The following is a 14,454-nucleotide window of genomic DNA, read 5'->3' on the forward strand; positions in this document are numbered from 1 at the left end:
AAAGTGCCTACAGTGTTGACTCATACGTTCTTGTCTTTCATCCAACCACATTATATAGAATATATCTTTACAAATAAGCAATACAATCAATTATATATTGTCATTATGGCAAATATTAGACATACTTTCATGCAATATTTTATGTTGATTTTCATATGTGTTCATTTTTATTTTTAACTTTTCAAAGTAATTTATGAAACACAGGAATAAATTTGTAATATTAATTACTGATTGTCCAGTTTAAATGCATATACCTTGTCATTGAGCCTGGAGAAGTCTGTATACCTTCTGAAAACTACCCAGTTTTCTTCTGGGTTTTTCTTCACAAGTATTTTGTAAACCTGTTGAAAACAAACAAGACAAAACCTTATTAAAATAGCTTCAGGAAACAGCATGTGTAGCAGGCTTCTCATATTTCACTGTAATTATTGAATAGTTCACATAACCATTCTTTGTTTACGGAACCAAACAACCATTAACAGATGTGGCAAAGTTTACAGAACTCTAAAAAAGAACTTTTTCATACAAGTTCAGGATAGACGTGGTTTCTACTAGCCAAGATGAACTAATTAATGGTTTCAGCCAGTACTTTTAAAAAATGATTTCATAAACATATAAGATTGCTGCAAATTATATACAGGTACAATTTATTTAAACTACAGTATATTTAATCTGAAGGATTTCTAACGGTAGCCTTTATTTCCTGGGGTATATGGTTGGGATTATTTATTTGCACAATGAATGAAAATAATTTCCAATGAATCTTTGCAACATAAGTAAAAAAATATAGCACTCATGTATGATTACTCAAATTGTATAGGAAATTAGTTGATAATTATCTAATAAGTAAACTAACAAATTCTTATATTCTTCCATTTTTTAAAAGTGTTGCTAGGATCTGCTAGATAACTTCTTAATTATTACTCAAGTTATGTTTTTACACCTTATCCATTCCTGAATTCTAAAAGATATTCTTGTGTTGAATGAGGCAAGATTGGAGTGCTATTCCATCAACATACATTAGATTTTTTTTCAAAATGTAGCTTTTATTGATTATATTTGCGAATAAAGATGGCAACAAAAAAAAGTTCTGCCTATTCAAAAATGCATTCAGTGAGGCTGATTCCAAGGGAAATAAGATTGCAAATTATCTTGAAAATTATGTATGTAAAACTGAACAGAATTAAAATATACCAAATATACAAACCTAAGTAAGATGTTGTGTACATAGTTGAGGTAATTTCACAGCTCGGCCACCGGCAACAGCAGGTGGCACTGGCATGCGCTCGGATTAGCTGAGCAGCATTCGGCGGGATATTCCAACGTGGGGATTGGTCAAGAGCGCACCGGCTAGAGTATTTAAGGGGCTCTAAAAGGGCTCCAGGTTTGTCTTGCTCGGAACTGAAATAAAGCTGAGTTACTGAGTCTCCGTTGTCAGCTGTTCCCTCATGGTCCAGACCACACTACATTACAGTGGCGACGAAGGTGGGATAGATACTGCTTCATGCTGAGCTGAAGCACTAGCTGAGTCACTGGAAAGATGGAAAGAGAAAACTCTTCCAGGAAAAAATTCCTTCCCGCTGAAGCAGTATCCAGGACCGGGACAGCATGACACATCTGCGAGTTCGATATCCGCTACCCTGATCACTGGGAGTCGCATTTAGGTCAGATCGAAGGCTACCTCCTGGTAAACCGAATAACAGAAGACCGCATGAAGGTGGCGGCTTTGCTTTGCCTCAACAGTCCGGCCGTTTACGATATAGCCATCGGATTGTGTAACCCAGATCCTGTCACAACCTTATCATACGCCGACCTCGCCGACAAACTGAGCCAACATTTCATGCCGAAGAGGTCTGAACTTTTCTGGTGGCTGCAGTTCATCCAGCAGAACCAGTTCCCCGGCGAATCATCGACTGACTTCGTTGGGGCGGTACGGCAAGCCGCTCGCATGTGTAGATTTCCCGATCTAGAAGACCGGATTCGAGATCGAATCGTCTTTGGATTGAGTGATGAGCGGCTTCAGCAAAAGATAATCTCTAAGCCAACTCTGAACCTGTCAGAAGTCATTGATGAAACAATGACCCAGGAGGCAATCAACCAAAAGAATACACTCTGACCTGGCAACAACTCCAGTGGATTTGTCCACCAGGAGAGCGTTGTGGACGGTGGAGGCTAAGAACCCGAAACTAAGGTAGAAATCGATGCCATACTACAAAGGCTTGAGAAATTCAAAGTCTGACGTGACAACGGTGTGAACCAAAAGAAACCGGGGACAGCCAACAAAAACTCAAGATACCCGAGCTACAGTTCCAGTGACAATGACCTAAGATGTGCCAGCTGCGATGGCAGTCATCCAAGGGCGTCCTGCCGGTTCCGCAGCACGAAGTGCCAGTTTTGCAGTAAAACTGGGCACATATGAGCCGTCTGCTGCAACCGCGACAACCTGAACGAACTTGACTCATCGCCAGCAGGTACAGATAACCCGCCATTCCCCGGCACTGAGCCCCCTGGGACCCTGTCACAAACAATTGTAGAAAGTATGGAAGTGGTGTGCCAGTCAACAATCCACCAGCTGCTTAAGCCAAAAATCAAAATTGAGATCCGTTTGCAAGGAATTCCTTGCAAAATGGAAGTGGATTCGGGTTCATCTGTCTCAATAATATCTTATGAGACATATTTATTCATTTGTGGCCAAAGCAGGCGGCGGATTCCCTTGGAACCAACCCAAATTAAATTAGCAGATTTCCAACACACCCCAATTAAAATGAAGGGACAGGCCACATTATTACTAGGCTATAAGGGGTTCCTGGGTCACTTAGATGTATTAGTAACAGAGGGCAAGAGGACTAATTTGGTGGGGCTGGACTGGTTCGATGCCCTGGGCATTTGGCTTGGGGGAGTTAATACCATCCAGTCCGGAAGCCTCGAATCTGTCTGCAAAAAATTTGCAGACGTGTTCGATGGCAAACTGGGAAAATACACGGGGGGCCCCATTAAGTTAAAATTAAGACCCGATGTCCTGCCGGTAAGAATCAAGGCTAGGAGGGTTCCGTTCGCTCTCAAACACAAAATTGAGAGCAAACTAGAAAAGCTAGTGAAACAGGAAATCTTGGAGCCCGTGGAGGGGGGAGACTGGGAAACCCCCATTGTCACCCTATTAAACCAAATGGGGAAATAAGAATATGCACAGATTACAAGGCCACGGTAAACTGGGCCTTAAATCCGCATGCTTACCCGGTCCCATCGGTGAAACACGTCCTCTCGGCAATACAGTCAGGTGACATCTTTGCAAAGCTCGACTTGGCGCAGGTGTACCAGCAAATTCCAGTTGCCCGCGAAATAGCTGACATTCAAACTACAGTGACACACAGAGGAGCCTTCAGAGTGAACCGCTTACAGTTTGGCATCTCCGTAACTCCTGGGATATTCCAAAAGGTAATGGAAAGGACACTGAAGGGTATTCCTGGAGTGTGTCCGTATTTTGATGACGTTTTAATTGCTGGGGAGGAAGTTTTAGCAGATAGGCTGCAGGCTGTATTAAGTAGATTCTATGCTGCTGGCCTCAAACTTAAGAAGGAAAAATGCAATATTGGAGTGGCTTCCACGGAGTTCCTAGGATTCAGGGTAGATGCACAGGGCATCCACCCCACCGACTCCAAGGTAAGAGCAATTAAGATGGCTCCTACTCCTAAAAACAAGGCAGAACTACAGGCTTTTCTAGGGCTGCTTAACTTTTATCATTCATTTTTGCCCCACAAGGCAACTATTGCAGAGCCATTACATAGGTTACTGGACAAGAAAACCCCTTGGAAGTGGTCCACTATACATGACAAAAGTTTTAAGAGCCTTAAGCAATTGCTGTCCAGCAATTCAGCAGTAACTCATTTCATTGAAAAGAAGCCCATCTGTTTAGCATGCGATGCCTCTCCTTATGGTGTGGGCGCAGTACTAAGTCATTTAAAGGAAAATGGAGAACAAAAGCCAATTGCTTTCTATTCCAGGACACTCTCAAAAGCTGAAAGGAATTACGCCCAGATTGATAAAGAGGCCTTGGCCCTAGTTGCAGGTGTAAAGAAATTCCATGATTACCTATATGGTAGAGAGTTCACCATCTTTACTGATCACAAGCCCTTGTTAGGATTATTTACAACAGACAAAGCAACACCACAAATTCTGTCTCCCAGGATTTTAAGATGGTCCATGTTTCTCTCTGCCTATACATATAGATTGGTATACAAACCAGGGAAGGAAATGTGCCATGCAGATGGGTTAAGCAGATTGCCTCTAGCAGTAGGTGAGCCAGACCCGGCACCGGCAGGTCATATCTTAGCCATCCAGGAACTCCCTGAATGCCATCTCCAAGCTAAAGTCATTGCTGTCAGTACAGCAGCAGATAAAGTCCTAAGCAGGGTGTTAGCTTGGGTAGCATCTGGGTGGCAGGAGAAGAGCCCGGGATCTGAGTTCCAGGCGTACTTCACGAGAAGGCACGAACTGTCTTCCCATGAAGGATGCCTGTTATGGGGAAGCAGGGTCTTGATCTCTGACAAACTAAGGAACAGAGTCCTGGAAGCACTACACGAAGGGCACCCTGGCGTCGTGAGGATGAAGGCATTGGTACGAAGTTATTTGTGGTGGCCAGGCCTGGACAAAGCAATAGAGGAACAAATAGCGGGTTGCTACCAGTGTCAGAGATCCCAGCCAGAACAACCACATGCTCCTGTGCATAAATGGGAGTCAACACACACTCCATGGTCTAGGGTCCACATAGATTATGCGGGGCCTTTCTAAGGTCAGCTATTCCTAGTGGTAGTGGACAGTATTCGAAATGGTTGGAGGTGGTTCCAGTTAAGAGCATGACCACAGCCAAAACTGTACAGGTGCTAAGGGGGCTCTTTGCTATGCATGGTCTGCCGGATGTGTTAGTCTCTGACAATGGCCCATAATTCAAATCTGCTGATTTCCAGGCTTTCAACAGGGCCAACTTGATTAGGCACGTCACGTCCGCCCCTTCCACCCGTCGACCAATGGCCTTGCAGAAAGAATGGTACCAAAGATTGGCTCAATTCTTGCTAGCACAACACTCCACACCATGCACAGCCACTGGCAAGAGCCCTGCTGAGCTACGTTGGGGCCGGCGTCTCATTATCAAGTTGGACAGACTGCACCCTGATAGAATGGCTGCTGAGGCAGAGCAGCCCACCCCTGCCAGGGAGTTTGACATTGGCAAACTAGTGTGGGCCAGGAACTATGGCTCTGGGGACATGTGGGCTCAAGGGGTGGTGGTAGATAAAACTGGACCATTATCATACATTATAGAGAGGGAAGGGGGCTGCCAGGTAAGAAGGCACATCGATGTGCAATGTGAGCAAGCCCCAGCCCTCCAATCACCACCATTGCCTCCGGTCACTCCAACACCACTAAGAGCCCCTGATGTTTATCTTCCTGCTTCTCAAACTTTGGCAAGTAGGCAGAAGAGGCAAGAGGCCATTACGGACACGGAACCAGTCCCAGAGACACTGGGCCAGGGTGGACAACCTTTTAACCTAGCTTACGAGGACAGTTGGGGCATAGATCAGGCCTGACGCCTGCCAGGTATGAGCAGCCTATAAGGCGTTCTTGCAGGACTCACAAAGCACCGGCATATCTGGAAGACTATGTAAGGTCGTGAGGTCAAGGGGTGGAAGGCGATCAAGAAGTCACACACTTCGGCAGTGTCAGGTTATTATGTGTTTATTGTTCTTATTTTGGGGGAAGGGGTGTTGTGTACATAGTTGAGGTAATTTGACAGCTCGGCCACTGGCAACAGCAGGTGGCGCCGGCATGCGCTCGGATTGGCTGACCAGCATTCGGCGGGATATTCCAATGCGGGGATTGGTCAAGAGCGCACCGGCTAGAGTATTTAAGGGGCTCTAAAAGGGCTCTGGGTTTGTCTTGTTCGGAACTGAAATAAAGCTGAGTTACTGAGTCTCCGTTGTCAGCTGTTCCCTCACGGTCCAGACCACACTACATTACATAAGATATTTAAGAATTATGCTGAAACCAATAAATGGTCTACAAATGCTGCAGTTTAAATGCAAGCAAATGCAAGCAATTTAAAAATCATTAGAAAACAAGAACTGCTGTCCCATACAGCTGGGAAGCTATATTCATATTTGGAAAATGTCAGTGATTAAATGAAATAGTGCAATACATTTTTCAGAAGAAAAATATTACAACTTACAGTGAATTTTGCTCTCTCTTCCATTACTTCATAACCAAGTATTGTAGGAGTAGCGGGTCGATCTTCCCAGTTCTCCAAGTTGGTGTTTTGCTCAGTTGTTTCCAATGGTTGAATATAATATTCCATAGAGGTATTTATACCTAGCATTTTAGTCCTTACAAGTGGACTATTGCAAGGACATGAAGTAGTACCAATCTCATCGGGAACACTCATTTTTTTAAAGTTACTTTTAGCCGATTCTTTTAACTGTCCCTTTGGAGAATCTGAACATGCTGAAATACTTCCAAGAGATGATCTTCTTTGGTTTCTATTTATCGTAAAACTAGTAGAATTTCCTATAGGAATTGGAACAGGAACATATGGAGTAGTCATCCTTCATTAGAAAGTTTAAGAAAGTTTATATATGTCCTAATTGTTGAACGTAAGTGATTCTCTCATGTGTGGTTTTTTTCACAAGTACCTGGAAGAATAAATAAAGTTGAAAAATATTTCAATTTTCCAAAATAATATCCCTTCAAGCAAAATTGCAACTTAAATGACAAAGAAGTATGGAACCTTACATATAAAAATATACAATTAAATAATGATTCTACAAATCCAGAGTATAATTTAAGATTAATAAATATCATTAAGTATTTTAATAGTTAAGTATCAAAACTAGGAACCTCAAACCAAAGTTTACTAATATAAAGAGAAGCAGACAGGGATATTAAAATGTAATATCTGTATCTTTCCTAATATATTCCAATACCATATTAAAAAGTAACAACAGAAGAGTTATTTCAATCAGCTGACAAGTACAGAATTTTACCATTTTAAAAAAGTTAACTATCTGAAATGGAATGCCATTTCCTTAAACACATTTCACTGTAAGAACTATTATTCTATCCAGTACAAAAGAAAGTTTTGAGTTTTGAAAATATCAGTACAGTACAATTTAATATTATCTATGTCTTTATGATTGTTGTAGTAATATATTATATTTAGGTTAAGCTTATAGCAATAATTAAAAAGAAACAAACACTTCAGCACTCAGATTCTCCATCATGATTGTCATCCTAGAAACATATATGCTCAATGTCAGCATCATCAAATTATATACAATATACTAATAGACAGGGCTTTTTTTCTCATAGAACGCTCAGAACGGCGTTCCAGCACTTTTTTTTGCACACACACACACACACACACACACACACACACACACACACACAAAGCTTTTGCACAAGTTGTGCTACTATTTCCCTATTGGAAATGCTGCTGAGCGCGCCAAAAGACCAGGCCAGCAAACTTTGCACAGGAAAGTTGCCTACAGCAAAGAGAGTTGGCAGGAACTTTGCACCCCTCCCTGATGCCCAACTACACCATCTCAAGTAGGTAAGTGAAGACAAGGAGTGGGAGGTGGGTTCTGCGGAGTCCATGTGGACTCCTTCCTTGTGCTCACCTGTGTCAGCCAGGCTGGTGGCCTCCCCGGTGCTGGACCTGTGCCTCTGCTGCCGCCTCATCCTATGCATCTACGTGGTCACCCTGGAGCGCCTGGCCCTCAACACGATACACACTTCCACTGTGTTCTGTTCCCTCACCTTTGTAGAAACATGACTGCTGATTCCCGAGTGCTGGGGAACAAAAGAGGAATCCCTAACCTTGCATGGCTAAATGTCAATTTCGACATTAGCATCCAGCCCACAGCAATGTCAAACCGCTGCGCTGTCAGAGCGTGGCCTCGGCACCCTCTCGGGGTGACATCATTATGATGTCGGCCACTTGTACAAATACAGAGCCTACCATGCTTTTATATTTATATGTAACAGATATATTACCTCAAAATTTAGGGGAGAAAATTTTTTGTATATATGTATTTTGGTTCTCACTTTAGAAGCATTTGGCATGTCTGCACTGCCAATTGTACTGTCAATTATATACCTACAAATATATCACTCATGACATAATTTTTGGAATGTATAAAAAATTTGAACTAGCCCAGAAACTCATTTCCCATATTTTGTATATAGAAAGTAAACCCTGAAATAGATTTGGAAAGAGCAAGGACTTTGATTAAATGGAAATGTTGCTAAGCATAGAAGTGTTGATTTAATTTGCAGCTGTTTCTTCTGTTTTCTTTTTATGTGCTTATGATTTTACATCGCATTTTAAATTCAGCTAAATTGAATAGGAATAAGATTGTGACTGAAAGAATACTAGTTCTGAAATATAGTAAATATCTTTAACAAGTAATGTTAAATTTAGCTTTAGTGTAATTTCCTTGCTTACTGTAGCTAAAACTGGAAATTATATTTCTAAAACATTAGTATGGATCGTTGAAAAGAACAAAGATTTAATATTTATGATTCAAAAATATAAATGTGTGAGAAACATGATTTTAAAGATCTTTGCAACTTGTTCTCATATATACCCTGCCAAAGGAATAACTAAAATTATGAAATTTAGAATCTACTAAGCTTCCCTCCCATGGACAGAAGACAATCCATGGGAAATGTGAATCAGTAATCCATAAGCATGATAGGCTCTGTATTTGTACAAGTGGCTGATTATCTCAGTGTGCAGAAACATGGATAACTACAACCAGAAGTTGCAAGCCCTCTCCTTTTCACTGCATGGGAATTCAGACCCAAGATGAACTTTTTGGTCAATCTCTGCTGGTTCTTCCTAGGATAGGAAGGCTGAGAGGGAAATCCAGAATCTTCACAATGCCAGTATACAGGTAAGTGCACTTCTCGGCAATCTTTCCTCCTTTTGTGCCCCTGGGAAGCTATTTCACCAACTTTCTCTCAGTAAGTAGCGGAGTTGCAAACAGGGCACAGTGCAACCAAAGAGTATAAGCCAATTAATAAATAAATAATTATATAAAATTATATAAATAAAAGATTAACAAGATTAGAGTTCCGGCACCTTTTTTTTTTTTTAGGAAAAAAGCACTGCTGATAGAAAACCATTAATTTCATTAAAAAAATTAATTTGAACGTCATTAGTTTGAACCAGTCTCTTCTTTGCAACCTCCTTTCTCATACTGTAATGCAGATCTTGCAGTTTCTTTTACTGTCCCAGATCTCTATTAATTTTCCCTTCTCATTTTCTTTCAACTTCTATTCTTCCTCTTGCTTCTGTATCCTCACTCACTGTGTGAAAAATAATTTGTGCTAACTTTGCCATTTTAATTGCTATCATATGACTGCCTCCTTCAAGAGAGCCAAGTGGAACTCTGGGAATGCAGACTAGAACGTGGCACTGTGTGCTGGTCTCAGCCTGTGTTTGGAAATATCTAACAATAAGAGTATAAATTTTTTGACAGCTTCCCGATTTAGAGTAGAACATTTGGCTATCCAGGAAAGTTACAGTTTAAGAAAGAAATTGCTCTCTTTGCTACCTACAAAGAGGTACACAGCAACCTTTTGAAATTAAAATGGCACTGAGAGAGTTGACTTATGATTGGTCCTCATACTTATGTCCATTGCAGCATCCCCTTGGTCATGTGATCAAAATTCAGATGCTTGGCAACCAGCATGTATTTATGATGTCACAGTGTTTTGGGGTCATGTAATCACCATTTGTTATCTTTTCAGCTAGCTTCTGATGAACAAAGCTAATAGGGAAAAGTGGATTCATAACCACATGATTCCTTTAACAACTACAATAATTTGCTTTATAACCATGGCAAAAAAGTCATAAAATCAGGTGCAAATCACTGAACAAAGTTCTGCCTTGCTTAGCAACAGAAATTCTGGTCCCAAATGTGTTTTAAATCAAGGACTATCTATACTGCTTTCCAAAATATTCACCAGGAACATAGAAAATGAGGACTAAATTGTTAAGTAGCTTTACAGTTGCATTGTTATTTATTTATTTATTTTATTTAATTTGTATACCGCCCTTCTCCCGAAGGACTCAGGGCGGTGAACAGGGCCATAAATACCAAAATAACCAAAATACAAAATTAAAAACAAATTAAACCCTAGTGCCCAAATGTAAAAATAAATTATATTAAAACAATAATTAAAACCCAAACCCATCAGACCAGGCCGGATTGTTCCAGCACCGTATTGAATATTTCAGACAGAGTTGCTGATAGAGTTCAGGCATGGTTCTAAGACAGATCACTCCTAAGAGCCACCTTGCTGCAGAACTTGACCAATGCTGAGCAAAGAACACTGGAGGATGCAGAGCTGGTCATGTTACCAACCCCCCCTAAATTCCAGTGTAGCAATCAAGAAGACAATGCCAACAAAATATGCTGAGGTAGACTTTTTAAAACCATGACTGAGTAAAGTAATAATTGTGGTCCACTTCACACATAAAATTTGTTCAACAAAAGAGCAAAAATACAGTCGTGTCTGTCTGGCCCAAAATCAAGAATGACACATGATAGTTTTATTCAGTGCTTTTTTTGTAAAAGAAAAAGGTGCCGGAACTCACAAATGTCATACAACCCGCCTTGCCTACCCTACAATGTTCCATCCAAAAAAGGTGCCGGAACTCCATTCTGAGCGTTCTATGAGAAAAAAAGCCCTGGTTTTATTCAAGCTAAGTTCTTTATTGTTTCATACCTGTAGGCAAAATCTTACCAGACTTAGTATCTGGTATCTACTCTGAGAATTATTAGAGAGGGGATGTTTTCACCCTCTTTTTATCACTCATAATATTTGAACTGAGTTGCCTTTTACTCGTCTGGAATGCACCCCCTGGCTCCTTGAAATCCACCTCTTTACTACATTTCATCACCTTATCCAACATTACACTAGAAGTACAAGAGCTGATACTACCTGTATACCAACAATATACCATTAATAACTTTCAGCCCAAAGCACTTCATGGGTTGTTTTTGTGGAGAAAACAGGAAGGAAGAACATTATGTATGCCTCCTTGAGTTATACAAAATGAAGGCAAGACAGTTGTAATAATAAATAGGTAACTGGGCTTATAGAATCAAACTGTCTTGTGGAATTGATTTCAAAGTACTAGGGCTAGGCCCTTGAAATGGTTCTTAAGAATGAAGTAGGTTGCAAGGGTTAGAGGTTACTAGAAAAGCAGCAGAAGTTTCTACAGGAAAGTCATAAATGAAACTTTAGCAATGGCAGAACTATGTATATAATCTGTGATCAAAGCATTTTATCTTCAAATTCCGTTGGAGATAAAAAGAAATAAAGGGAGAAAAAAATCTCACCTTGGCAAGTTTAAGAAACATTTTAAAATCTTGGACCTAGAAAAACTAAGCAATGGATTTTGCTTACAACTGCTAGAATCAGTACAGTGTGAATTTCTAACTTTTTGAACTAGTAGACATATTTGGAATCTAATAAATTTATCTATCCACTTAGTTACTATTTTGTTTTCTTTGCCACTCCTGTCATGAGGCTCTTGCGTGGCTGACATTAGGCACTGAAATAAAATGCCAATGGAAGGATGCACTGTGCATGTGACTTGTTTCAAAACACCAGGTATGAGAAAGCAAACTTGTGAGTGTATTTTTCTTCACCCTATCCAGCTTCTTAACAGTGTGCTCTACCACCCTAGCTTGCATGTCTTTTTCTCTGATTAGGTGGACAGTCTTCTAAATAAATGAGTGTATGCACTCATTATTTAGTTTTTGAAGACTACACATGAAAGACCAGAATCATTTATATAATAAACATTCTACTTTAATCCTCAGCAAGTCTATTTTGGTCTCTTCTTTTTTAACTGAAAGAATCAGCAATAAAAAAAATAAAACTAAGTGGAACAAAGGCCTTGGTGGCTGCAAAAGCAGTATTTTCTGAGGGTACTATGTTAGCAATTGCAGTAATGCAGGAACTTCACAAATCACCTATGAGTTTCTAATCCTGTGTTTTCCAACCTTAGCAACTTGAAGATGTGTGGACTTCAATTCCCAGAATCCCCAGAAACACGCTTGGGAATTCTGGGAGTTGAAGTCCATGCATCTTCAAATGGCGAAGCTTGAGAAACATTAACCAGATTGATGGATTTGAAACAAACAAACAAAATCTATTCTTCCACAAGTACACAGTAATAATGTTATGATTTGGCCTTAATTAAATGACAATGAGGCTACCAATTATATCTGAGTGTATTCAAAGAAGAAAATAGAAATGGTAAAAAAGAATCATAAGAGAACATGAAAAAGTTCAGCAGTAACAAATCTCAAGCTTGAACATATCTTTATATAAAGATAAGAGAAACTCCTCAATGAGAAAAGGAATCAAAGCATAATTGAAGAATTAAAACAAATGAAAACTGGAATACTTAATAACAAGTTGTTTAGACTATAAACTAAAGTGCAATTATAAGACAAGATAACACAAAGCTCACCAATTTAAAAAGTAGCCAGGAAAAAAAACCCATTTGTTTCAAATATGGAAGCAATAATCACATCTAATTTAGAAATGTGGTTTCAAGACAATAAATGGTAGAAGAACCATTATAACTACAAACACACACACACACACACACAAATGTTAGAACAATTATTGTGTGTCTGCCATCTTAAAGTTAAAGAAAAGGCAAAATAATAACCCACAGGAAAAGAAGTACAGTACCTGTGTTTAGTGTTCTGTCTATCAAGGCAAATACAGTATTCCAATTTGTGGGATACATGTTAAATGCATGTGAAATGTTTGTTTCAAAGCAAATTTACAAGATGAAACATAACTTTACCAATCTAACACTAAAAGATTATCAACTGTAAGAGAAAGATGAGAAAAAGTTATGTACTGACTATAAGAAAAGAAACTATAAAATGTACCTATGGAGCTAGGAAACTCTCATAAATGTATCTGAATCAGGCAAGCTGCTTCATAATTTTGAGTACTTACATATTCAAATGTCTAAAGGATTAATCTTAGAAATAAAGATTCTAAATGGCAAATTGAGAAAATATGACACACGAAACATTTGTCAAAATAACTGTTTATAAATAGAATCAAAACCTAGAAGCTTAGAAGTTATGTCATGATTTTTAAAGAAATCTTAAGATTATTTGTTCTTCCTTTCTTCAAACTAAATAGCCATCAGTTCAAATGGGACAGTCTAAAAAGCCAGTAAAATGTCAGATCTCAAAAGAAAGTAAAGACAAGCAATCTCACCAATAATATATTTCAGACTTCCCAAAAGCTTAAAAAAAAAGACTATGTATATTTTAAGAGAAATCCAGGCAGAACAAGAAGGTCCCAAAATACTGTGGGAGATCAAATTTCATCAACAGATGCAATTTATGGACAACTGGGAAAGGAAGCCATGAAAAGTGAAAGAACCACAGGTGACATTAGAGTGGCAAACCTAGTAATTAGTTGCACAGGTACGACTATCCTGCAGTAATGTCCATTTCCTCAGATACCGTACATCCAATTTTATATTTAGTTCGGAAAAACATAAAGAATATTTATATAATATATACTCAATTTATAAAGAGGCGGAAAAGAGCTACACATTTTGAAACAGAATTTCACTTTGGATTTTCACCTCTTCCTTTGGCAAGGCTTCCTGAAGACCTCTTCCAACCTTGATTAGCGCATCACATGATGCTCGGTCTAAACCACGAAAGTTTATGCCGCAGCACAGCTCTTAAGTCTTAAGGTGCCCGGACAATCTTTCCATACTTGAGTAAGTTAAGCAATTGTTTCGCTCCTGGGAGGGGAGCGCGAAGTCCGTGGAAAACAAGCAGTAAGCGAAAGCAAACGACTGCGAGGGGCCGGAGCAAAATCCCGCACAATCCCTGGTGGGGAAAGGCACGCGCACCCTCCCGTCGCAGTGCGAGGTCCTCTTCTCCGTCCGAACGCTGGCTCACCCTTACCTTGCGGGCAGCAGCTGGGCGCTTGCTTGGCTCACTTGCCTGCTACGTCTCGCCTTTCGCGGATAAGTCCAGCAGCAGCTCGCCTCCACCCCGAAGAGGCGACCGGGAAGGGGCCGCGCAAACCTGTTGCGAGAGGCGGGAGGCTGCTTGGACACGGCGCAGTCACTGAGCACCAGAGCCGCCACTGGTTTGTCAGGCCGTCTTGACTACATGTCCCGAGATGCATCACGGCTCCATCCGAGACGCTGCTTTTTGGAACTACATAACCCAAGAGGACTCGCGGTCAAAGAAAGTCTGACAGCTAAAGGCGCACCTCTTTCTCCTCCTACTTTTCCTTCGGGTAGAACCGGCTGCTGGGATTTTCAGTTCTGTGGGCGGAGCAAGTTTGCGCGAAAGGTAAGGCTGGGTTCAGGTTAAACTCGATTCTTGCGTC

General features: G+C 40.3%; 1 protein-coding gene across 1 annotated transcript in view; it reads right to left on the reverse strand.

Moving 5' to 3' along the window:
* SNX16 (sorting nexin 16) overlaps positions 1 to 14,246 on the reverse strand; it is a 30,142-nt gene extending 15,896 nt beyond the window's left edge. The window contains exons 1-3 of the mRNA XM_081322479.1: positions 14,022 to 14,246; positions 6,221 to 6,680; positions 255 to 341 (exon numbers count right to left, since the gene is read on the reverse strand). Coding sequence (XP_081178605.1) covers positions 255 to 341; positions 6,221 to 6,592 — 459 coding nt within the window. The 5' untranslated portion in view covers positions 6,593 to 6,680; positions 14,022 to 14,246. The remainder of the gene's footprint in view (positions 1 to 254; positions 342 to 6,220; positions 6,681 to 14,021) is intronic.
* Positions 14,247 to 14,454: the final 208 nt, after the last annotated feature.

The sequence above is a fragment of the Vipera berus genome (assembly GCF_964194415.1).
Source record: "Vipera berus genome assembly, chromosome: 3".
Lineage (NCBI taxonomy): Eukaryota > Metazoa > Chordata > Lepidosauria > Squamata > Viperidae > Vipera > Vipera berus.